General features: G+C 41.5%; 1 protein-coding gene across 1 annotated transcript; it reads right to left on the bottom strand.

Moving 5' to 3' along the window:
• Window positions 1-19,971: 19,971 nt before the first annotated feature.
• Window positions 19,972-23,709, bottom strand: LOC104447528 (calcium-transporting ATPase 12, plasma membrane-type). The gene is made up of 2 exons (XM_010061254.3): window positions 23,326-23,709; window positions 19,972-22,938 (listed from the first exon to the last, which is right to left on the bottom strand). Exons 1-2 carry the CDS (start codon window positions 23,707-23,709, stop codon window positions 19,972-19,974), a joined length of 3,351 nt encoding a protein of 1,116 aa, XP_010059556.3.
• Window positions 23,710-24,232: the final 523 nt, after the last annotated feature.

Genomic DNA, 24,232 nt, shown 5'->3' with positions numbered 1-24,232 from the left:
TCCAACAACCAATTTCCTCGAACGGTGTATCTTAGTTGAATTCTTAATCCAGAAACTTAGCTCAAATTCAGGAGAATGATTTTCCTTATAAATTTTTTAAAATAAATATAAAAAATTTAAAATCAATTTCTAAAATATGACTAGGATTCTTTGTGCTTTTTGTTTTGCCTTTATTTCAATTGTGGGGGAGGGGGGGGACATCATTTAACATGTGGGCTTTTTTTCTTTTTCTTTTTTTTTTTTTTTTTTTTCCGATAAAAAACTCGTAAGTTGAAACCAAACAAATTACCACTTTGTTTGTTCGTATGCTACTTTGCTACCTGTTGGCTCAAGACTTTATATCTTTTGTTTTTGTTCTTACAATTCCCTCTGTCCTTATAATAAGCCGCTATTTATTTGTGGAAAATGTTTTCTTAATTAACGAAAGATCTATATTTAAATTCAGAAAAATAATTTCCTCTCGAAGAATTGAAAATTACTTTCTAAAATGTGACAAGACATCAAATCTTAAGGAAAAAATTATGCACTTGGGCTTGGGAATCCCAATGCTCATTCATGGGTCACCGGCGCCCATGTCTGGGTCCATCATTTAACACATAGGCTTTTTTTTTTTTTTTTTCTTTTTTTTTCCGGTCAAAACGCGTAGGTTGAAACCAAACAAATTGCCACTTTGTTTGTTCGTATGCTACTTTGCTACCTGTTGGCTCAAGACTTTATATCTTTTGTTTTTGTTCTTTCAATTCCCTCCGTCCTTATAATAAGCCGCTATTTATTTGTGGAAAATGTTTTCCTAATTAACGAAAGATCTATATTTAAATTCAGAAAAATAATTTCCTCTCGAAGAATTGAAAATTACTTTCTAAAATGTGACAAGACATCGAATCTTAAGGAAGAAATTATGCACTTGGGCTTGGGAACCCCAATGCTCATTCATGGGTCACGGGCGCCCATGTCTGGGTCCATCATTTAACATGTAGGATTTTTTTCTTTTTCTTTTTTTTTTTTCCGGTAAAAAACGCGTAGATTGAAACCAAAACCCTGATGTGACCCGTACTGTTCACTTTCTTTCTCTCTAGCTGATGCGACTGGTACTGTTCACTGGAGTGCGTTTTTGCTGATTCCGGCCAATCTGGCCGTCCGGTGACGCTCATTTTCGGAGACAAGGTGCGCCTAGACCTTACCTGAGCTCCCTCCGAACGGTTTTCCCCGGTATGTCTTCTGTAATCTGGAATCGCGATCTGAACATCTAGGGTTTGGTTTGCGCGAGCTGCTGTGCTCGAATGGCTTCTTCATCCGCTTCCCATGCGAGCATCCTCGGCAAGGGTCCTTCTTCAGACCCAATCGAGGCCTCTATCCCCCCTCCCTCTCGTCCATCCCCGGCTCGATTTCCCTCGGGCGCTAGGGGTGCTCGGGGTCGTTCCCGGGCAGAGGGCGCGCGAGCAAGGAAAGCTCGGTCGCGCCTAGGCTTCGGCCCTCAACACTCTGCTATTGGCGAAATGCCCGTTCCTCCATCGGACAAGGGTCCGAAGAGTAGCACCAATGCGGGGAAGAAATCGAGTGAAGTTCATCCTCTTCCCCCCAGGGTATGCGTGATGATGTGCAAACGGGTCTATCCCCGTTGTTGCAAAACCGTTGATAACCCACAAAGCCTCTCCATCGATCGATGTTCCTTCCCCGTTCGAACGTGGGCAGTTACTCGTTCAGCTACTAAGGGGTATAAATTATCTTATTACCCGCTTGCTGTTGTGGATAATGTAGTTATGCCGCAGATTACACCTGAGATTATGCAGGCTGCTCATCCTAAATGGGAGGATTGTCTAGTTGGATACTATATCGGAAAGAGACTGCCTTATCAATTGACGCAAGACACCCTTAAGCACGTTTGGGGGGAGGAGTTAGTTGAGGTAATTGCAGCTGATATGGGTTTCTACTACCTGCGTATTCCGAATGAGGAGTTCAGGAAGAAAATTCTCGAAGGTGGGCCGATTATGGTAGCAAAAATCCAGCTTATTCTCCATCAATGGCATCCCAAGATGGAGCTCAAGAAGGATTGTCATAACTCTGTGCCTATATGGATCCGTTTAAGAAATGTTCCAGTTGTATGTTGGTCTGCACTTGGTTTGAGCACTCTTGCTAGTGCTCTTGGTAAGCCGTTATTTGTTGACAAAGCAGAACTGAACAGATGGCTATGGTTGCCTTTGCTCGTATTTGTGTGGAGATTGATGCTTCGAGCTCTTTTCCTGAAGTCATTAAGTTCTCCCTTGATGGTGAGAGTCGCTCTATAGATGTTCATTATGAATGGGTGCCAACTATCTGCCCCTCTTGTTGCACTTTTGGGCATAGATGTGCTGTGCCTGGTGAACTTAAGTCGAAGTCTGGCTATGCAGATGCTAATCCAACCTCGGTCCGTCCAGAAAACGAGTGGAGGGAAGTTCGGGGGAAGCGTAACAACAGACCCCTGATTCAACCAGAGAACCCCCCTCCCTCACCTAGCACTATGGTTCCCCCTCAGTCAGAAGGTAGTAAACATTCTGCAAATCAGCAGATGGAGCTGAAATGGTAAATCGGTACCTACCAATGAGGTAAATCTCCCCCCTCCATCCTTTGAATTAATGCCTGATATCCCTCTCGCCCCTCCTCTGGCGATTCAAGGTCAAGATTCAGGGAAATCCTCTTCGGATTCGTCATCTTTAGATGAATAAGGGGTGGATGAAACTACTTCGGGTAAGAGCGACTCGGACTCACCGCTTGTGGTAGCTTCATCTATTCTGGAGGAGACTATCCCTCCCCCACCTCTCCCTAGATCCTTTGATAGATGTTCCTGTTCGCCTGAAAGGACCTCTTCGATATGCATCTGCTGATGCGAGTATACCACCTAGCGCAAAGCCGGTGCCCTCCTCGGTTAGAAAACGAGGAGGAAGGAAGAAATAACCCTTCCTATCTTTTGTGTCCTATGTTTTTTGGAGTTTGGAATATTAGGGGTCTCGGTCTCCCCCTTAAGCAAGCTGAAATTAGGCATTTTGTGAGAACCAACAACCTTAGTTGTGTGGGCATTTAGAACCAAAATCTCTCATGCTGCTTTTCTATTATTTCTGCAGCCCTTATTCCGGGTTGGCGGTGGTGTTCCAACTACACTCATTCGCATAGGGGAGAGTATGGGTGGGTTGGAATCCCAATAATGCCTCTTTTGATATCTCTGATTGTTCGGCTCAGGCTATTCATGGTCGGTTCCTTTGTCTTAATAGCGGTAGCTCTTTCAATCTTTCTGTTATATATGCGGAACATTCCTTCGTTTTGAGAAGACCCCTATGGAATGAGCTTATGCGCCTTAGTCTAGTGCTCTCGGACTCGCCGTGGATTATCATTTGGAGACTTCAACGCGATTCGGGATGCATCGATAGAGCCGATTCTTCTAACTATTGGATCCCCTCGTTCAATGACTTTGGAGAGTGTCTTGCTGAAGCTGGATTGGAAGATCTGAGTTATGTGGGAAATAGATTCACGTGGGCAACATCTTCAGGTTTGAACCGCAGGCTTAGGAAAATTGATAGGGTTTTGATCAACTCAGCCTGGAATTCGATGTTTTCGTTCTCGGAAGCATCTTTTTTGGCCCAAGGGGTGTCGGATCATTGCCCAATGGTTGTTAGAATCATGCCTGTTCCCAATACCCGCAAGCCTTTCAAGTTCTTCAACTTTTGGATGAGCCATCCCTCCTTCTTTGACATGGTCTTGCATACTTGGAATTCCGAATTTCCTGGTACGTCTATGTATTCCCTGTCTTTGTAAGCTTCGTGCGCTCAAGTGCGAGGCTTAAACATCTAAATAGGATGGCCTATGCGGACATAACTATGAGAACTGATGAAGCTAGAGCCCAGCTCTCTTTGGCCCAGGAAGCCATTCAACTTGATCCGTTTAACCAGGCCCTTGCGGATACAGAGAAGGAGAAGTTACAAATATTTTCTGACCTTCGCCTCCAAGAGGAATCATTTTATAGGCAAAAGTCGAGAGTGAGGTGGCTTAAGGAAGGAGATCTAAATACAAAATTTTTCCACCAATCCGTCAAACAATCCCACCTGCAAAATAGAATTATTTCAATCCATGATGGAGAACGTTTGGTCTCTCACCCGCCTGAGGTGCATCAGCTCTTTATCTCTCATTTCCAGGATCTTTTGGCGGCCTCTCCTCCATCTGCGGTGCCCTTGGTTGCCGAAATCCAGGATAAGTTGATGCACACTCTCAATGATATACAGATCCAAGAGTTGTCTCGCCCTGTTTCGGATGAGGAAATTCGGTCTACTCTATTCTCCCTTGCTTCCGGTAAATCCCCTGGCACAGATGGCTTTAACGTTGAATTCTTCAAGCGAGCGTGGGAGACTATAGGACCATCGGTCCCGCGGCAGTCGGGACTTCTTTATTAATGGTCAGCTTCTGAAGGAGATCAATGCAACTATCCTGACTTTAATCTCGAAGGTCCCTAATGCGTCAACGGTTAATGACTTTCGGCCCATAGCATGCTGCAACACTATATATATAGTGTATCACAAAGATTATTGCTAACAGGTTAGCTGCTGTGCTCCCTTCTATAGTTAGTCTTCCTCAGAATGCTTTCGTGAAAGGAAGACGCATAAGCGATAACATTATGTTGACCCAGGAATTGTTTAGTGATTTCCATCACAATCCTTATCGGCCTAAATGTATTATCAAGGTTGATTTTTGTAAAGCCTACGATTCCATTGATTGGAACTTTATCCGGCTTACTTTGATGGCCTTTGGATTCCCTGCAGTTTTTATTGACCGCATAATGGTGTGCATTCGGTCGCCTAAGTTTTCTATCTCTTAATGGTGAACTGCATGGTTTTTTCTCAAGTGGGAGAGGAATCAGGCAGGGTGACCCTATGTCCCCTTATCTCTTCACTCTTGTTATGGAAGTTTTTACTGGAATCATCAATACCCAAACGTCCAAGGTGGGCTTTGATTTTTTCTCGGAGATGTAGAGCGACTAGACTCTCCCACCTTTTCTTTGCGAGATGATGTACTATTGTTCTCCGAAGGTAATTTGTCTTCTTTGTCCCCGCTCTTGGATGGGATTCAATCTTTTGCTAGCTGGTCTGGGCTTAAGCCAAACTTCAACAAAAGCGAAATATTTCTATCGGGTGGCTCTCAAGCTCTAAAAGATTCCATGGTTAGTACCTCTGGCTTTCAGTTGGGTTCGCTCCCTTTTAGGTACCTCGGTGTTCCTATTGTGTCATCTAGACTAGGCAAAGTGGATTGCATATCTTTGGTGAATGCTATAACCTCGAGAGTCCAATCCTGGACGAACCGGTTCCTCTCCTTGGCCGGTAGATTGCAGCTGATCAGATCGGTCTTGCACTCGATTCAGGTTTATTGGTCTAGTGTGTTCATCCTCCCTCTTCGGTCATAAGACAAATAGAGAAAATATTTCGCCAATTCCTTTGGAAAGGACCGACCCTTGGATCGGGAGGGGCGAAGGTCAAATGGGATGAAGTACGCCTACCCAAGGAGGAAGGTGGCTTGGGTATCCGACCCATCCGGGTTAGCAATATAGCTTCAATGATTAAGCACTTGTGGCTCCTCTTTATCGATAAAGAATCGCTTTGGTGCAAATGGATCCATTCCAACTTCATCAAACATAAGAATTTTTGGGTCATCCCTAGACCTACCATATGCTCTTGGTCTTGGAAAAAGCTGCTAGGCCTTTGAGACTTAATTCAGCATCAATTTATGTGGCGAATAGGCAATGGATTATCTACATCCTTTTGGTTCGATCATTGGCATCACCGGGGGCCGCTCTATAAGCTTTTCACAGATCGGAACATATACTGGTCTGGCATCCCTCGGCTTGCTTCTGTTGCTGCTGGTATTACTGCCCTTTCCCTCCCCTCTGCAGTCTCGCCAGCCATTATGGGTTGGGATGATCCTCTCCCAAACCTCAACAACAATGATGACAGGCTCCTATGGCTGGGCCATTCTTCAGGGATGTTTACAACGGCTTCTGCTTGGACACTTCTAAGGGCTAGGGGCCAGCTTGTGCCTTGGTCGAGATTCATTTGGAGTTCTTCTCTTCCCCCCCGGTATCAAACCCACTTATGGTTGATCACTCGCAACCGATTACCGACCCAGGTAATTCTGTTTGCTCATGGGAGAATTCCAGTTTCCTCATGTGTGTTATGTTCCTCTAGACCTGACTCTGTTGATCACTTGTTCTTCGGATGCCCGGTTACGGCTAGTCTGGGTACTTTCTAGGCGAATAAGTGTAACCTCCCATGGCGGAATTCTACGTGGAAGGATAACTTAGATTGGGTTATCAAGCATCTCTCTGACTCTAGCTTCTATCAATCGGTGGCTCGCTTTGGCTTTGCCGCCTTATGCTACCTTATTTGGAAGGAGAGGAATAACATCATCTTCCGCAACCAAACCTTATCCCTCCCGGCTTTAAAGGAACATCTTCGCATGGCTATCAAGGATAGAGCCTTTATCTTTTCGAAGGTCCCGGATACGACTCGTAACAGAAGACTACAACTCAGTTGGGGAATCCATCATTCGATATTTGACTGAGGCGTTTCATTTTGAGTAATGAGGCGTTCAGTCTCTTCAGCTTTGGATGCATCCATGGTGTCCCTTCTTCGCTATCTTTCAATTTCCTGGTTGTATTCCTTTCCCCTGTGCGGGTGCCTTCGTCTTTCCCCTTCTTTTCCTTTTTGGCTGTTGTTTAGCCTTCGTCTAGCTGCTGTTTCTTTCGTTCCTCTCTATGCAGCTCCTTCCCCCCCCCCCTTCCCCCTTCCCCGGCACCCTTCCACTCGCTTGGCTGATTGTCTTTTGAGTGCAAGCCTTGGTGCCAGGGTTTGTTGCTTTATAGGTGTGTAGCTCACCGGTTCTTGATCTATTATATATTTACCCTTTACCAAAAAAAAAAAAAAAAAAAAACAAATTGCCACTTTGTTTGTTTGTATGCTACTTTGCTACCTGTTGGCTCAAGACTTTATATCTTTTGTTTTTGTTCTTTCAATTCCCTCCGTCCTTATAATAAGCCGCTATTTATTTGTGGAAAATGTTTTCCTAATTAACAAAAGATCTATATTTAAATTCAGAAAAATAATTTCCTCTTGAAGAATTGAAAATTACTTTCTAAAATGTGACAAGACATCGAATCTTAAGGAAGAAATTATGCACTTGGGCTTGGGAACCCCAATGCTCATTCATGGGTCACTGGTGCCCATGTCTGGGTCCATCATTTAACACATAGGCTTTTTTTTCTTTTTCTTTTTTTTTTCCGGTCAAAAACGCGTAGGTTGAAACCAAACAAATTGCCACTTTGTTTGTTTGTATGCTACTTTGCTACTTGTTGGCTCAAGACTTTATATCTTTTGTTTTTGTTCTTTCAATTCCCTCCGTCCATATAATAAGCCGCTATTTATTTGTGGAAAATGTTTCCCTAATTAACGAAAGATCTATATTTAAATTCAAAAAAATAATTTCCTCTCGAAGAATTGAAAATTACTTTCTAAAATGTGACAAGACATCGAATCTTAAGGAAGAAATTATGCACTTGGGCTTGGGAACCCCAATGCTCATTCATGGGTCACTGGCGCCCATGTTTGGGTCCATCATTTAACACGTAGGCTCTTTTTTCTTTTTTTTTCCTTTTTCTTTCTGGTCAAAAACGCGTAGGTTGAAACCAAACAAATTGCCACTTTGTTTGTTTGTATGCTACTTTGCTACCTGTTGGCTCAAGACTTTATATCTTTTGTTTTTGTTCTTTCAATTCTCTCTGTCCTTATAATAAACCGCTATTTATTTGTGGAAAATGTTTTCCTAATTAACGAAAGATCTATATTTAAATTCAAAAAATAATAATTTCCTCTCGAAGAATTGAAAATTACTTTCTAAAATGTGACAAGACATCGAATCTTAAGGAAGAAATTATGCACTTGGGCTTGGGAACCCCAATGCTCATTCATGGGTCACGGGCGCCCACGTCTGGGTCCATCTCAACCCATTGGGGCCAAGCCCGAGGTCCCGATGCCTATCAATGGCCCAGTACTGAAGCCCGAATCCACAAAGGCCGAGCACAAGATAGCTTAGGTCCACAGAGGCAGTGCTTGAGACCTAGTGTTCATGCCCGAATCATTTAACACATAGGCTCTCTTTTTTCCAGTCAAAAACACTTAGGGTGAAACCAAACAAATTGCCACTTTCTTTGTTTGTATTATACTTTGCTACTCATTGGCTCAAGACTTTATTAATTTTGTTTTTGTTCTTTCAATTCCCTATGTGCTTATATTAAGCCTCTATTTATTTGTGGAAAATGATTTTCCTAACCAATAGAAGATTTATGTTTAAATTCAGGAAAATGATTTTTTCTCAAAGAATTGAAAATTATTTTCTAAAATATGACAAGACATTGAATCTTAAGGAAGAAATTTTGCACTAGGGCTTGGGAACCCCAACACTCATTCATGGGTTGCTAGCGCCCATGCCCAGGTCCATCTTGACCCAAGCCTGAAGACTATCGATGCCCCAATACTCAAGCCCAGATCCACAAAGGTCGAGCGCAAGAACCCAGTACTCGCGTCTGTATCCCCCATGCTCTAGTCTGGGTCCACAGAGGTAGTGCTCGAGTCCCTAATGCCCATGCTCGAATATCTAGCACCCGAGCCTAGGTCCATCGCATTATCCCTATTTTTTATTTTATGAATGCTAGGGAGTAAAATAGGCAAACTCTGTGACAACCCGAACCACCTAGGGTCGCCACAGGCACCTGACGTTACACATAATGGAACACTAGCCACATCTCTTAGAAGAAGTGTCGTAATTCATACACATTTTTTTTTTTTTTTTGAAAACGGTCCCAGCGCGACTCATTAGCAGAAGCAAAATATAATATCGCCATCTCTCCCTCCTAACAACCATGATACAATTGCATACCACTAAGTACCATAGGAAAATATAAAGCCATGCCACTTTTATTTACATATTTTCATGATGGATTTTTCGCAGGTCGATACAACAAAAGAAAGCCAAGATTTCCAGCTACACTTGGCCACATCCCAAAAAGATACTACGACCCCTAAGGTCATCACATGACATCCTCCATCTAACAGTGGCGGCTACTCCCAAAAAGAAACTCCAGCTCTCTACCTCTCACGCAACCATCACACCCATCCTGGCGCGTTGGGTGGTGGTGGCGGCAACATCCCCCTAAACACTCCGTCTCGGCGAACATGAACGGACAGGAACTCCTGGATGATTGGGCCCCCAGCCAGGCCCACATCGTACATAACTAGCACTTGCACTCGCACAAAAGTCAATCCAGGGACGGTGACGCAGTCGATCTCCGTACATTCTACTTCTACATCCGATGGGAGGCCATAGAAGGTACCTCGCGTGACGGTAGGAAGCGGCATATTTCTACTCTGAAATGTTGGTCCCCGAATGGGTGAGTACAACCACTCAACAGGTAAAGGATCCAATAATCACTCAATGCATCATACAATACAATCATAACATCATACATGCCATTCATGCATCCAAGCATACTTACCTTGATGCCATGCATATACCATCATACATCTTCATCACAATCATATCACATACATGTCATCATGCCATAGGTGATCATCATCATATCACATATGCAAGTCATCATGCCATAGGTGATTATCATCATATCATATCATATATGCATATCATCATGCCATAGGTGATCATCATCATATCATATCATATATGCATACCATCATGTCATAGGTGATCATCATCATATCATATCATATATGCATAATTCAATTTCCGTTTTTAACTTTCAATTCGATCACCACATCACTCTTTCTCGGGATCATCAATTTCATCCCATACTTCACACTTGCACCACATCCTGGCGTCGCAAGAAAAAAACCTCCGGCATTCAGCCATTTAAGGCCACCGGGCATCCGACACCCCCACATTCCGGGCATCTCGCATCCCAACTGGCATCACGAGGCATCCCCTCGGGCAAAGACCTCCGAGGCTTCCGGCACCCAACCATTCCGGGCATCTCGAAAACTCCCGAGGCCATCCGGCCATCTATCTCTATACATTCCGGGCATCCGGCACCCCCCATCCCGGGCATCCTGATACTCTTAGGACATTATCATCCGCCACAAACAGTTTCCTCATTTATGATTGTTCATGTTTACCAATTTAGGTCTCAACTCAGCATGGCACATGATGTAATGGCAAACAAAATTATTTTCATCCTTTGATTTATACATGCATCATCAGTCATCATCATACATGCAGCAAGACACAATCATTCATAAAAATAAAATTTATGGAATTCGTACAATTTAGAATAGTCCATTTATCATGCCTTTTTGAAATTTATTTAAATTCCAGCTTGTACCATTTTTGAAAATATTTAAATTAAATATCCATATGATTCTCAAAAATCATGAAATCAAGGTATGTGATAGACAAGAAAATAAGATAATGATTTCATGAAAAACACATGGCCAATAGAGTTCCACACAAAAATTATAATTCACACAAATACAACATGCAATTTCGGATAAAAACAGAATGTGCAGTTTTTGAAATAATTCGATTAAAATACCCAAACGACCTCCGAAAATTATGAAATTTTACCAGGTTATAGTTGATACACTAAATAATATTTTTTTATGAAGACTTCTAGGCCAGATTAGTTTTAGATAATTTCCTATAGTCGTCCGAAGCTTCTGGTTCTAGCACCGAAACGTCCAGTGTAGTCATCTCCGAAATACCGAGTTTTTACCCACTTATTCTTCTTCGTTTCCTCTGAAATTTGGATATATTTTACTTCAAGAGGTCCCCTACAACTTTTATGAAGGGATCTAAGTCAATTTTTTTAAAGAACAGTCACCATATGGGTCCATGAAGTCTCGGGTGTCCAATACCGCGTCTCCAGATTTACTGTCTTCAAGAGTAAGTCGATTCACTAGGCTACACTTGTTCATTTTACTTCAAATTTGAGTATGTTAGTATTTAAGATGTTCTCTACAAGTTTCATGAAGAAGTCGAAGAGATATTCTTGATAAAAATCAACATGCAACCACAAATCTACCACAAGGTCAGCAAAACAGTTCCAGATCTAGTGTCTCCGTAGGATGAGAGTTTGACCCCTTAAATATCCACCATTTTGCACCAAATTTTAGTATGTTGTATTTTAAGATGTTGGCTACAACTTTCATGAAGGAATTAAAGTCAAAATAGAACTTAAAACATGCATGCAAGCTCTCACAAGATTCTGCTTCAGGCGGTTCATGCGAAAACAGCAACATCACTCAAGAACAAGTCATTCTAGCTTCGGTTTCTCCCTGCTAATCATCCAAAATTCGACACTACTCCAAACATACATGCAAGACACACATGCAAGAATAGGAAGAGGATCCTAACTTGCCTCTAAACCGAGCTAGCGACGAGCACACGGCGGCGAACAGGTGGCAAACGGGTGGCGACGGCTCCTCCTCCTCCTCGGTTCCTCTCCTCTCGGCGCCCTTCTCTCTCTCGCAACCCTCTCTCTCTCTCTCTCTCTCTCTCTCTCTCTCTCTCTCTGGCTTGGACGGAACCAACCGGCCACTCTCTCTCTCTCCTCCCCTTTTATTCCCCCAATTCTCCATCATTAGCAATCATCACATGCCTCCCTTGAGGCCAATGCATGAAGACCTCTTTGCCACTTGGCAAGGCCCATGCAATGGGCCGGTCACTCCCCTTCTTGGGCCTCACTTGGGCCGGCGACAGCCCCTCCGTGGGCTTCTATTGGGCCGGCCAGCTTGGCCCATCTTAGGCCCTTCCCTCTTGGGCCTAAGACCCAAGCTTAATTACCCTAAGATCAACCCTTTTAAAGCTACTTAAATTCCTATTAAATTGAAGTACTAAATTACAAATTAAGATAACTATACACTTGAAATTATAATTCCATAAGTTCCAATTTATCACATACACATGGCCAAAGATAAAACTTCATTTCCCAAAATTCATCCATTAAAGACTTGGCCATACTTCTCATCGCAACTCATGGACTATGAGGCTACAAAATACAATAGTGGTACTTCTATCGCCTATCCATAGCTCATGGCATATTTAGGGACTTTTATGAAATTCCAGGTTGCCACAAACTCAAAATCATTCTTCTTCTAGTCATCACCATGAAGTTTCCAAGTCGCTTCTTCTCTATTATTATTATTCTTATTATGGTTAATATCCTGAAAAAACCCCAATTTGGTACACCTATGACAAATTTACCAAAAACTATTTTTTTGACCACCAAAAATCTTAAACTGATATACCTTTGGCAAATTTACCACAAACTAGTACACTTGTGACAAATTTACCCTATGTTAGTTTTTATTAAATTTATTGTCAAATTATTAAGTTAAATGACACATGATAGTTGATTGATATACCAATTTGGGATTTTACGCTCCGTTTGTCACAGTTTACAATTTTTGTGATTTTTTTGTTGTATTAATCCAATTTGGTGGAGGGTATATTTGTCACAAAGTTATCAATTTTGAGTTTTTTGCGGTCAAATAAATTATATTTAGGTAAATTTGTCATAAATGTACCAATTTAGGGTTTTTTATGATTAGTCGAGGTAAATTTGTCACAGGTGTACCAGTTTGAGGTTTTTCAGGATATTAATCATTTATTCTTTTTTTTGGTGACCCGGGAACCACCGTACAGCCGGCAGCCAGCGGCGTAGACCCAAGGGGACCTGAGAGGACCCACCTCCCCCAAACCGTGGGTGAGTCGTACAAGCGACTGCGGGGATTTAAACTCGCTCCCTTTTGATAGAAGGATTAAAGCGCAAACCACGCGACCACCAATGGGGTGGGTATATTAATCCTTTTTTATTATTGGGCTAAAAAGAGAAAACTCAAAATGGCAAAGATACCATCACGAAATGACTGATTTTGATTTGTTCACTAATAATGACATATGACAAACCGGCATCATATTAATAACATTAAGAAAGGATTACCAAACCATAGGAAAAAAAAAGCATATATCATCCTTGAAGATGTCACCTAAACAAACTAATCAAATCAAGGCACGTTTCAGGAAACAACACTCATCAAAGATTAACAAATGGGAACGGGAACATCAAATTATTTTCTTTCAGTGCCCGTTTCTCACGTGGTCCCTTTACAAAACCGTGCTTTTCCCACGGTTCTGTCCCAAATTCTCAGTCCAATCCCCCAAATGTAAATTTTGGATGGGACAGGCATCGCTTTTTGTTATGATTTCACACTCATTGTCGCATTGCATATATTACAAGTTTTTCTGCTTGACTTCCATGTGAAAATGATGAGGGATTGTCTCACCTGAGAGAGTCGATGGGAGGAGAGTGACATTAGATCATCAAGTGTCATCATCCGATTCACAGAAAATCTGTACTTTGAATTTCTGAATGAAGTATGATTGTCTCTTGATTCTTTCCCGCATTTATAAAATATACTTACAATACCCTTCAAGATTTAATGGTACAAAATACTATTTGGGCTTTCCAAGAATTATGAAATAGGTAACGAGTCAACGTATGTATATATGATTTGAAAGTTTCCAACGTTTTCGAAAAAGTTAACATATGGATTCCGTGTATGCACATAGGTACGTATGTATGTAGAGAGAGAGTACACATTTGCAATTTCAGTATACACGTTTTGCGGAGTCTTACAATGATTTTCCAAGAAACTCCATGAGGCATCAGCCTCTGCTCAACTTCCACGAAGGAGTACACACTTTGCAATTTCCGTATACGCATTTTTGCAGAGTCTCACAATGATTTTCCAAGAAACTCCATGGGGGCAAATACTCTCTGCTCGGCTTCCACGAAAGAGTACATTTTTGCAATTTCAGTATACACATTTTACGGAATCTCACAGCGATTTTCCAAGAAACTCCATGGGGCATTACCTCGTGGTCAACTTCCACGGAGGATCATGCACTCCCACATTCCACAATACGCGTTGCTCTCCTGTTTTGTCTCGGATTCAGCCCAAATCACACTCAATCGTCTCATTGCATGGCTCCAAAAACGTTTCCGCATGACTTGCATGAGAAATTGATAAGGAGGCGTGTCTGCTGAGAGAGCAGACAGGAGGAGAAATGACAGGAATCGTCCAGGGTCATCATCCGCTTGACAGAATTAGCATAATGCAGCCTTCATGGCCTTGAATTGTTGTGGGCTGTATCTGATTTTTATTTTATTTTTTGGTTATGGGCTCTTTCCCTTCCTTTTTAATGGAGAGTTTGATGAGTTTTGCTACAAAGGTGACATTCCTGAATTAATTTACTAAGGCATTATTAACTGTGGCTCATCCCATACCAAGTCTTATGATTTTGTCCTTTCACGTACAGGTGAGCACTTTCCCAAGAGGCCATCCATCTTGAGAGTGCTCCCACCTGAGCACTCTTAAAGTTAAGCATTGCCGTTACATCAAAAAGCACATCTGTGAGTTAATTCAAGTTTTCACATTTCTCTTTCCGAATTACTCTCCTCATGTTCGATACACAATTCGGTTCATTCCAGCTCATTTCACCATCCTATAAACCTGCCAAGAGCCACTCCTTTTCCCTGGCCTCAATGACCACTCCCTACTCTCATCAAATCAAATCGTTACTCACAAGCAACTTGATTCATCAACTCAACCTCATTGTGACACCATCTAACCATATATCAGAGCAAACATCACTAGTGAGGTTACAGATGACGTTAAACTAGGTTCCAATGCATTACTCTTTGAACGTTAATATAGGGAATACTATTAGTATGCTTTGTTATTGGATAAGTGCATGGAAATGTGATTTAAGTGCAAATCAAATATGAGGTTATGCAATGAGGCTTGTGATGGTAAGGGGAAAAGTGTCAAAAAAGTTCTAAACATATTTCATTGATGTCAATTTAATCATAAACCTTTTATTAGTGCTAATTTAGTTATAAATATTTTGATCTTATGCCAATTCAGTCCTTCCGGCCAATTTTGGTGGGATATTACTAACGTAGATATCAGTTGGCTTACACGGCACAATCAGTACTAATATGGATAACTTTTAATAATATTTTCATATTTTTTTGATTTTTTTGATTTCTTATTTCTTTTCTTTTTCTTTTCTTTCCTTTTCTTCCTCCTTTCTCCAACTGATTGCCGGACCTCGGTGATTGGCCAGAGGTTAGTTGACCTTTGGTGAGCCTCGCTTGCCACTAATAAGAGTCAAGTCTCGCCCAACCCCTGGTGAGAGTTGAGTCTCACCTAGCCCCTAACGAGGCTCGACCTTGTCAAATATGGTGTGGTCGAGTCTCGCCAACCCAATGCAAGGCCACTCAGTTGGGTCGAGTATTGATTGGGTCCGGATATGGGTCGCTAAACTTATATTGCATTAGCATGGTTCAATTTGGACTGTAATCACGAATTGTTGCGTATGGATGATTTTGGTTTCAATTTGAGGGGGAAAAAATCATGCCGCGTGTCCAAAAGAATTTCGAATTGTTGTGCGTGGATAATTTTGGACTCAATCTGAGAGAAAGGACTTTTGCATGACGACTAAAGTGGACAACAGCTGTTAACACGATTGCCACTTCATGGCACAACTTTACCATTACGCATGTGGCCGTTAATCAATGAAATACTGACCGTCGGATTTGGGATTATTAAACTAATGGAAAATGATAAGCTGACCGCGCCGTCACTGTTGGAAAAGTGACGGTGCAACCACGCATTTTGTCAAGGAAACCGGATTCTAGCAGGATATCAACAAGATCCCCCTCGGTGAAAAAGATACCGGGTACTTGAGGCCTCTTGTTACTCTACACTGCACTGCTTTGCTATGCTCCTGTTAGTCTCTTTCTCTCTCTCATTGGAAATGAAAAAAATGAATGAATGAACAGATAACGTGAAATAGAAAACTCAAGTCAATCGCAACTTCAGATTGCCAAATGAAACTATTCTCCATGATCAAGAAGAAATAAACTGCCCTCACCTTTTCGATTTCAATCACGCCAACAAGCTCCAAAAGAGAGAAGAAATAGAGCTTCATTTGTTTCTTGATCTTCCTACTCAAAATTGTATTCTAATAGACTTGTATGATCCCAAAATTTACAGAAAGTAGAAAAAATCATAAGTATTTTCCCTTAGCTTGAATAGCTTGACAAGAACTAAATATATATATATATATATATATATATATATATATATATATATAATGAAAAAAACGAACGCTATCCAATAATTTTCTCAAGCCGAGACTGAGAAATCGAGGATCGAGATAACACCGTGGATGGGAGACATCGAAGGAGAAGAGGTTGGGCACGAGGAGAGGGCAGCCGTCGAGGTTGAAGTTAGAGAGAGAGCAGCAAGTGATGAGGATGGGTTATGGGTAGGAGGGACAGCAAGCGAAAACCTGTGCTAAAGTGCTTGAGGTGCTGTGAGAGAGAGAGAGAGAGAGAGAGGAGGGCGAGGGGCCCTTGAAGATGCGACAGCTTGCGATGCACTGATTCCATATTTCCTAAATGCCTCTTATTTTGTCTCTTCCGGTTGCCAATCGTACCTCCATGTAGTGTGTGGTCAAAATGGCACCGTTATTCACAAGGAGTAACGGTACCGTCACCTCAGCTGTCACACCCGATTCACAAGAAAAATGGGTATGACACGGCCACCAAAGGACGCATTCTCAACATAACCAAAATTCAACTCGATATCAACATATATACATCCACATATATATATTTGATAAAAAGAGGCACTTAGTTACAATATCATAGTATATTTATAATTCACAAAAAATCAAAACATAAACCTTCTACAAAGACTAACTTATAAACCTATTAATTATTCACAAGTCATACCAAAAAGTTTCCACCACAAAAGTTCTCCCGAACAAACGCACATGTCTATTTGCGACTCGCTGAAAAACCTGAAAAACAAGTATAAGAGAGGAGTGAGCTACCACAACTCAGTGAGTAACACATTTCTTCTAAGTGGATCGAGAAATCATTATGTACATTTAAAACATAACTCAAATACATAATCATAACTCAAATATCGAAGATACCAATGGTCCAGTCCATTAGTCAATCTCACAAAACATGCATCAATGGTCTATTCCATTGATTAATCTCATCAAATCACATCGATGGTTCATTCCATCGACCAAACTCAAATCACACATCAATGTTTCACTCCATTGATTAATTTATGCTCAAATTTCTAACCATGATCACATGTAATGCCCGTGACAAAACGACCAAGATTCCCTCATTGGCAAACTCTCTACCTATTATTAGCTGGTGGCTCGGCCCACAAGGATATCATAGACTAGTATGCGCATACACACACACACCCTTAGGGTCCACAGAGACATTGAGCACCAACCACCAATCACAATATCTAGTAATCCAACATCAGAAAGAAAATCATATCATAACTCAAAATTTGATATATAAATATCAAAGCATTCTCCAAAACATTTTAAGATTCTTTCATAAAGAATTTCTCAAATCTTTTTCAAACAACCATTCGAATCAAATTCGAAATATAACTTAGTCTTTCAAATAACGAAATGGCAGTAATAACTCGATTCTGTTTTATGCAACAAAAAATGCATTTTATCAACTCATAAAGTATATAATTCACCATGTTTCTCAAAATATGAGTTTAAAATACAAAGAAGAAATAGTGTCACTCACATGGGAAGAGCCAAAAATCAATTACGACACTCACTCGAACCAACACATTCAGATTCCTAACAATTAATGGAAAAATAATATCAAAAGGCTAAGTAAAAAGGATATTCACATAACGACTCGTCTATACTAGGCCTATTTGTCGATAAAACGGCACATATGCGCCACAAAAGCCCGCATTTAACGGAAACCATCATTTTCCGCTAGGCGCGGCCCATACGCCAACTTCATCACGCCATAACTTCCTCCACAAAAATCCGTTTCAAGCCGAAAACAACAACAGAAAAATGGTCGAAGCTACTATTCGTTATAGTACCAGAATGCGCTCCCAACTTAAAAATTATGTTCCGGACAAACCGCAAGCTCTGTAAGATACTATAGCTTCACAACATCCCAAAGTATTATTTCTACAAAAATATACAGCTCAACGACTTAAAAATCGGGCTTCGCCACACAAATATCCAAGAAATCTGAATTTCGAGCCATAATTGCGGCGATTGCTTCAAGTAAGTGATTAAAGGTTTCAATTTCTTACCTGCATTGCAAAATACACTTGAGTCGGCTTGATGAGGTGTCTGGATCACAACCGCATCATTTTTTTTTCCTTTTTCCTTTTCTCTTCTTTCTCTCTTCTCCTCTTTTTCTTTTGTTCCCCTGCTTCTACCTGTGCTCTTCTCTTTCTCTCCCTCTTTCTCTCCTTTTAAAACCCAGCCGAAGGTTTCACGGTTCTCTTCAGCTACCCTTTTTGACTTTTCAAACTTTTTCTTTTAATTTAATTTTATTTTCTTTTAAAGCCCATATATTACACCAGCAGCACCCTAAACTAATATATGAAATGAGGTTTGGTTTTTCTTTTCTACATAGTAAGATGACTCCTCATTCGCTCACTGAAACGACAAATGAGTGTTCGATAATGGTCAAACTCGCCAGAAATGGGGAGACCGTTGACTTTGGACAGCTTCATGGGCCGGCTGGTGCACTTCTACTGAGCTCGCTTGCAGGTGCTAGTTTCAAATTCATGTCTGCACTTTCTGTTCTCTCGAGATTTCTGCTATGTAACGATATGCTCAGTCAGTGAGTGAGTTCAATCGAAGCTAAGCTCGAAACCAACGACTCTGGTCGCCTTCCGTCCAAGTTCGTCTGCTGCAGGTTTGCCAAACCGTTCCTTCAACTGGGCTTTGTTCAAGATATGCTTTTGATTTCGCACGCATGCTTGAGAGTTAGTGCTTGAGTGAATCAAAGATAGGAAGAAGAAGGAGAGGGAAGAAGAAACAGTGAGAATTAGGGAGAGTCCATGGTTAACCGTCTTGTTCTGTCCACACCATTATCCATAACTGTTGATTAGACGAATTAGTGATGTTCATCAACTTAAGAGTTTCGAGGGTCCTTGTTGAACATCATATACTGAATAGTAGGTACTTCTTTGGGGTTAATTTACAATTTTCCTTGATGCTGTTGTTGGTAATTAGGTGACGAGGCAAGCTGTAATTTGTTCAAGTCTTGCATAAAACAGCATATCTTAATAAAGTTGCCAATGGAAAATGTGTTGAGCCATTGAAACCAAACATGGGTGTTAAGGAGCTATCAATTGCTCACAGGACAGAGAATCGAATAGCAATGGAGTTCCAAACCAGTTGCTGTCTCACTCTCAGCTAAGCTCAGTTGCAGATGCTCCTCTTTTCTTAATGACTTCACCTACTTGGAAGCATCTATTCACGCTCCAAACTCTTATCTCAGTAGTCTCTTCAGCTAGTTTCTATTAGATAAACAGCTTGTGATGGAAGATGCCTGAATAAAAACTTGCGATCATCTTCTGTTATTATTTGCTTTCTCTCTTTATATTGAATAATCTCTGATTCTTACGATTGCAGCTAATTTACTTGCTCATATGCGTATGAAAATGTACATTCTGAAGATCTCTTACGTAGCTTTTCAGATACTCTGTAAGACTTTTCCAGAAATTAACTGTTACCACCCGAAAGAAGTGCTAATAAGAGGCAATTTGCAGAAAATATAACCAACTTCAAAATGAAAGAGGGGCGATTACATGGTTTAATGTGAGAAAAAATGAAGAAGAGAGAAAAATGGGAGGAATAAGGATTAACTGGACTAGTGAGCAAAGTTACAAAACTAGGTCAATAAACTGAATCATTCTGTCTGACTCACTTCTATCCTGCATCCTCCTTATCCACCTTATTTACAATGCCACGTACCCTTATTCAGTTCTTCCATCTCTTGCAGACAAAATATTAACTCTGATATGTTGGGCCTTCAACTTCCTGAATGAGTGGAAGCTCAAGATCGCCAGCAGGTTCTGTGTCAGCCAAGATTAGGTTTCTGTTATCTCTGAAAACTGAACCCAGTGGCTTTGTCACCTGACTTTTAATCATGAGAAATATGCACTTTCCAGCTAAGTCAATGCACCATGAGATTATCCCAGGAAGCAGACACATTCCCCATTCTGCACATGTCAATCTTGAATCACCTGCGATAATATGTGCAATCTCAAGAAATGCAACCTGCAACAACAAAGCAGCACCTATACACACCCAAAACCATTTACTGCGATGGACCCCTCTGAAGATGTTCTTGTTTTTAGGCTCTCGTGCATTGAACTTGTTGAATATCTGGCATAGAAAAAAGCTGTTGAATATCAGAGTCCTAATTGACTTCTCATTAAGCCTGAGCATTGTAGGCCCTTTAGACTGTATGGTTGCAAAAAGAGATGCCTGGTAAGCTGTTTGTATGAAAATATTCACCCACATAGCCTTGGTGATGAGTCGTCCATCTTGTCCCGGTGTGAATTTCTTCATGAGCATCTCACAGGGCGGCTCCATCAAAAGAGCCAAACCACCTAGAGGAGTCAAAACTGAGATTGCCCATTGGAGCTGAATCGTCGTTATAGGCGAATTTCCATGAGAGGCATTTGTGATTAAAGGTATTAACGACCCGGCTAAGGCCATAGTTAGCTGAAATTGGATGTACTTTCGCATGTTACTGTATATGCATCTTCCACACTTAATTGTGGCTAAAATGGATGTGAAATTGCCTTCCGTGATGACAATGTCAGTGCTTTTTCTTGCAATGTCAGTGCTCCTAGTAGACAATGTGAGTCCCACATCAGCAGCTTTTAGCATGGGAATGTCATTTGTTCTGTTTCCGACCACTGCAACTTTGTGTCCTTGATTTTTCAGGCATTTGAGTAGAAGGAGCCGATCTTTCGGGAGGGAGTTCCCCATCACAGAAAATCTAGTTGCCATATTCATTTTCTCATCATCAGAGCTATTCCGAAATTCTTCACCTGTTATGACCAGTGCTTCTGAATCAGGCTGTATCACTCCATACGCTGTAGCAATGTTCTTAAGCGTTGAAACCTCCTCACTCGATACTAGTGATACTTTAATTCCGGCTTCTCTGCATTCTTCTATCACCTCTCTTGTATCTTCCCAGCCAGTCCTCTTCAGCCCCAGCAGTCCCAGCATTGTTAGATTGCCTTCATCAAACCTAGAGTCATCAACTTGCATACAAGCAAATGCAATGGATTCAAAACCTTTTGACAGCATTTGCTCAATACGGCCTTCAAAATTTATCTTTTCACTTCTATCCATGGGCCTTGTTATGCCTTCAATGTTATAAAATTGTGAACACATGTTTAATATTGTTGTTGCATGTCCTCTGAAGTGCAAGTACATAGGCCCGTTACCTCCAGTCTTTGCAATCAATGCTGCGACTATGTTCTCATTGAGGGTTGGCTGTTTGAACTTAATGATACTGTGACGTTGCTTCCAGATATCCATGTTGAATCCCAATTGCTCGGCAGCCCAAGAAAGGATTGAGTTATCCATTGAGGTTCGGCTGTTCTCTGGTAATAAAGATGATATGCCAATTCCATCGTAAAATGCGTCCAGAACATGAATGGATATCTTGGAATCTTGACTGATAACTTCTTCACCGATCCAGCACCTTTCAACTTCTTGTGGGTTCAATGTTAGTCCCCCTGTTTTGTCGGTGCAAATAATGGTGACCGATGCCATGGTGACAGCAATCAATGGTTCTTGAGCGAAGGCCTTGTCACCTAGCATCCTCTTGTTCCAGCAAGTGATGGCAATAGTGATTGCTAACGGTAGTCCTTCAGCTATTCCAACTAGTAGCAAAGTAAATGAAGAGGTCAACGTATTTAACATCCCTCGTGATCTCAGGAAAACTTTCTTTATAGCTTCATTTAATCCCTTTAGAGGATGTGACTTCCCTTTGAAATCTGGCAGGCCCGACTTGTCATTATTCTTCTTGAGCTCAAACCGCAAAAACAACACTGCAATGATGATTATTGAGATGACGGTACCAATTATTTGTATCGAAGTGCTGAGCTTGTGGAGTTGATCCTCTACTTTTGTCTCTTTTGATAGTGGAGCTCTGCTCAACAGATTGCCAAACTTCGTGTCGGCACCAACAGAGGTCACCAGCATTTTGCCTGTACCATCAATTACTCTGGAATCATAAAACAAGAACGGATTCTGATCATTGATGATGGGATCAGCTGTGGGATCAGCTGTGTCATTTACTTCCAAGGATTCAGAGGGTATGAGCAGACCATCAGCAGGAACTCGGTCTCCCTTCTCTAATAGCACAATGTCTCCTGAGAGGACATCGGAGATGCAAATATTTTGACAGAATCCCCCTCTTAAAACATGAACTTCCGTTTCCCCATTTTGCCAAGGCAGGTTTCTTGACAGATGACGCGAACTTTCTTTCCGAAATTCACAAATTGATTGGACTATCACGATTAGAATGACAGCACCTAACGTAAGAGCCCCTTCATACCAACCCGTTCTCAGGCCTTTCTCCATGATCCCAAAGGCAAATGACAGAATGGCAAAAAGCAGGAGGAGGAAAATGGTGCTACTGTTGCAAGATTTCCTGAGAAAGTGGATGAAGTTTCTGTTATGAATCTCCAACTCGGGTTTGAGTGCAGTGCGTCGGCAATGGAGGTCCTCCTCATGACCTGGAATTCCATTCGCCACATCACTGTTGAGAGCCTCTGCTATCCCTGGGACACCTCCAAAGTCTTGTAAGGTAGTCAAATCCTTTTCCATCATCATTCTAGCGATATTTTCAGTTTGGAGCACCACATCAGCAGCTTCATGATTGTTGTCCCCGCAGTTGAGGCGCAATTCACTGATCAGCTCTGGTTTCCCAGTATCCAGTAATTCTGTGCTCTGTAACAAATGAATATGCTACCTCAGTTTTAGAAACTTCTTCCCAATGTTTTCCTGTCAGCTATACTATTTCACAGCTTAAAAATTTATCACAAAAGAACAACACTAGATTTTCATCTGAAATCAGTTGATGGAAATCGGTTGCAGCAGACCATGAAAGCAGCTTTGGAGTCCTTAATCAACATATTCATTAATCGAAAGATGCACAGTGATTTTTTCACCCCAGTAACTCAATGGGATGTATGATCATTTGGAGATTGACGGACTTATAAGCAAGACAAAGGAGATGAAAGATCACTTATGACTTAAATAAAACTTTTGTTGGCGAGTTCTCGCAAAAGGGTTATGTGGTCTTGTTATGGAAGGGCGACTATTTAGACTACTCACATCAAGTTGTGTCTGCATCACAGGGTTATTTGCTGTCGAAACGAGGCCCTGGAGAACCTTTTTTATCTTTTGGATTGAACCCTGGAGAGCCTCTGAAGCCGAGTAGAGGAAATGAAGGTTTTTTATTGGGCCAGTATAGAGTCGAGCCAGTTGCTGCAATTCGGCATCTTGATCGTCAACCAGTTGCTGCGATTCGACATCTCGATTGTCAACTGCACATGCCTTAATCGCAGTCTTATTTGTTTTCGAAATGAGAATTGACTTTGCCTTCAGGACCAAGAAGACCTTTAGCCACTGTCTCGTTATGGCTTCACCGGCATCAATGAGGAGGTTCTCTTGCTGAGACTTGATGTCCAGGTCACCGGCAGAGCTCTTCTGTGACATCTCTGGATGGAGTTTCACGTTGATCAACTGGCAAAAAGAAAACTAGTCACACTTCCTGGTAATTTGTTAAAAATCATGACTGTAGAATTCTCTCTCTCTCTCTCTCTCTCTCCCCACTGAGCCGAACGTTAAGCAATGATAGGGAGGAAAACTTTACCTGCTCAATGAATTTAAAAGAAGTAGATGTGATTGAAGAACACTAGGCAAAAGGAAGAAAAGCTGGAAGTAGCAGTCGGGATTCTGAGAAAAGACTAGTATATAGCAATGGTGCTCGCTGTGAGCAACTTCTTATGGAGATGATGGGTCATGCGTCATCGGCAAAGCTCTTCTGTGACAGCTCTAAATGGAGTTTTCACGTAGATCTACCCTACTAGCAAAAAGAGAAATAGCAACGCTTCTCTATCTCTCTGTAACTAGCAAAGGAGAAAATGAGGGAAGACTGGGATACAGCAATGGAGCTCGAGATCCCCTTCTTATAGAGTTTGAGAAAACATGCTTTTTTTTTTCTTTTTTTTTTGGGATT

The sequence above is a fragment of the Eucalyptus grandis genome, chromosome 5 (assembly GCF_016545825.1).
Source record: "Eucalyptus grandis isolate ANBG69807.140 chromosome 5, ASM1654582v1, whole genome shotgun sequence".
Classification (NCBI taxonomy): Eukaryota; Viridiplantae; Streptophyta; class Magnoliopsida; order Myrtales; family Myrtaceae; genus Eucalyptus; species Eucalyptus grandis.
Note: the sequence above shows the minus strand (reverse complement) of the source record. Positions and strands in the feature narration are given on the sequence as shown.

What these genes read in the sequence shown, in the direction of transcription:
- LOC104447528 (XM_010061254.3), bottom strand. Translation starts at nt 23,709, where the DNA reads ATGTCACAGAAGAGCTCTGCCGGTGACCTGGACATCAAGTCTCAGCAA. An exon ending in TGATGCAGACACAACTTGAT is followed by an intron (nt 22,939 to 23,325) that starts GTGAGTAGTCTA and finishes CATTTGTTACAG; the next exon opens with AGCACAGAATTACTGGATAC.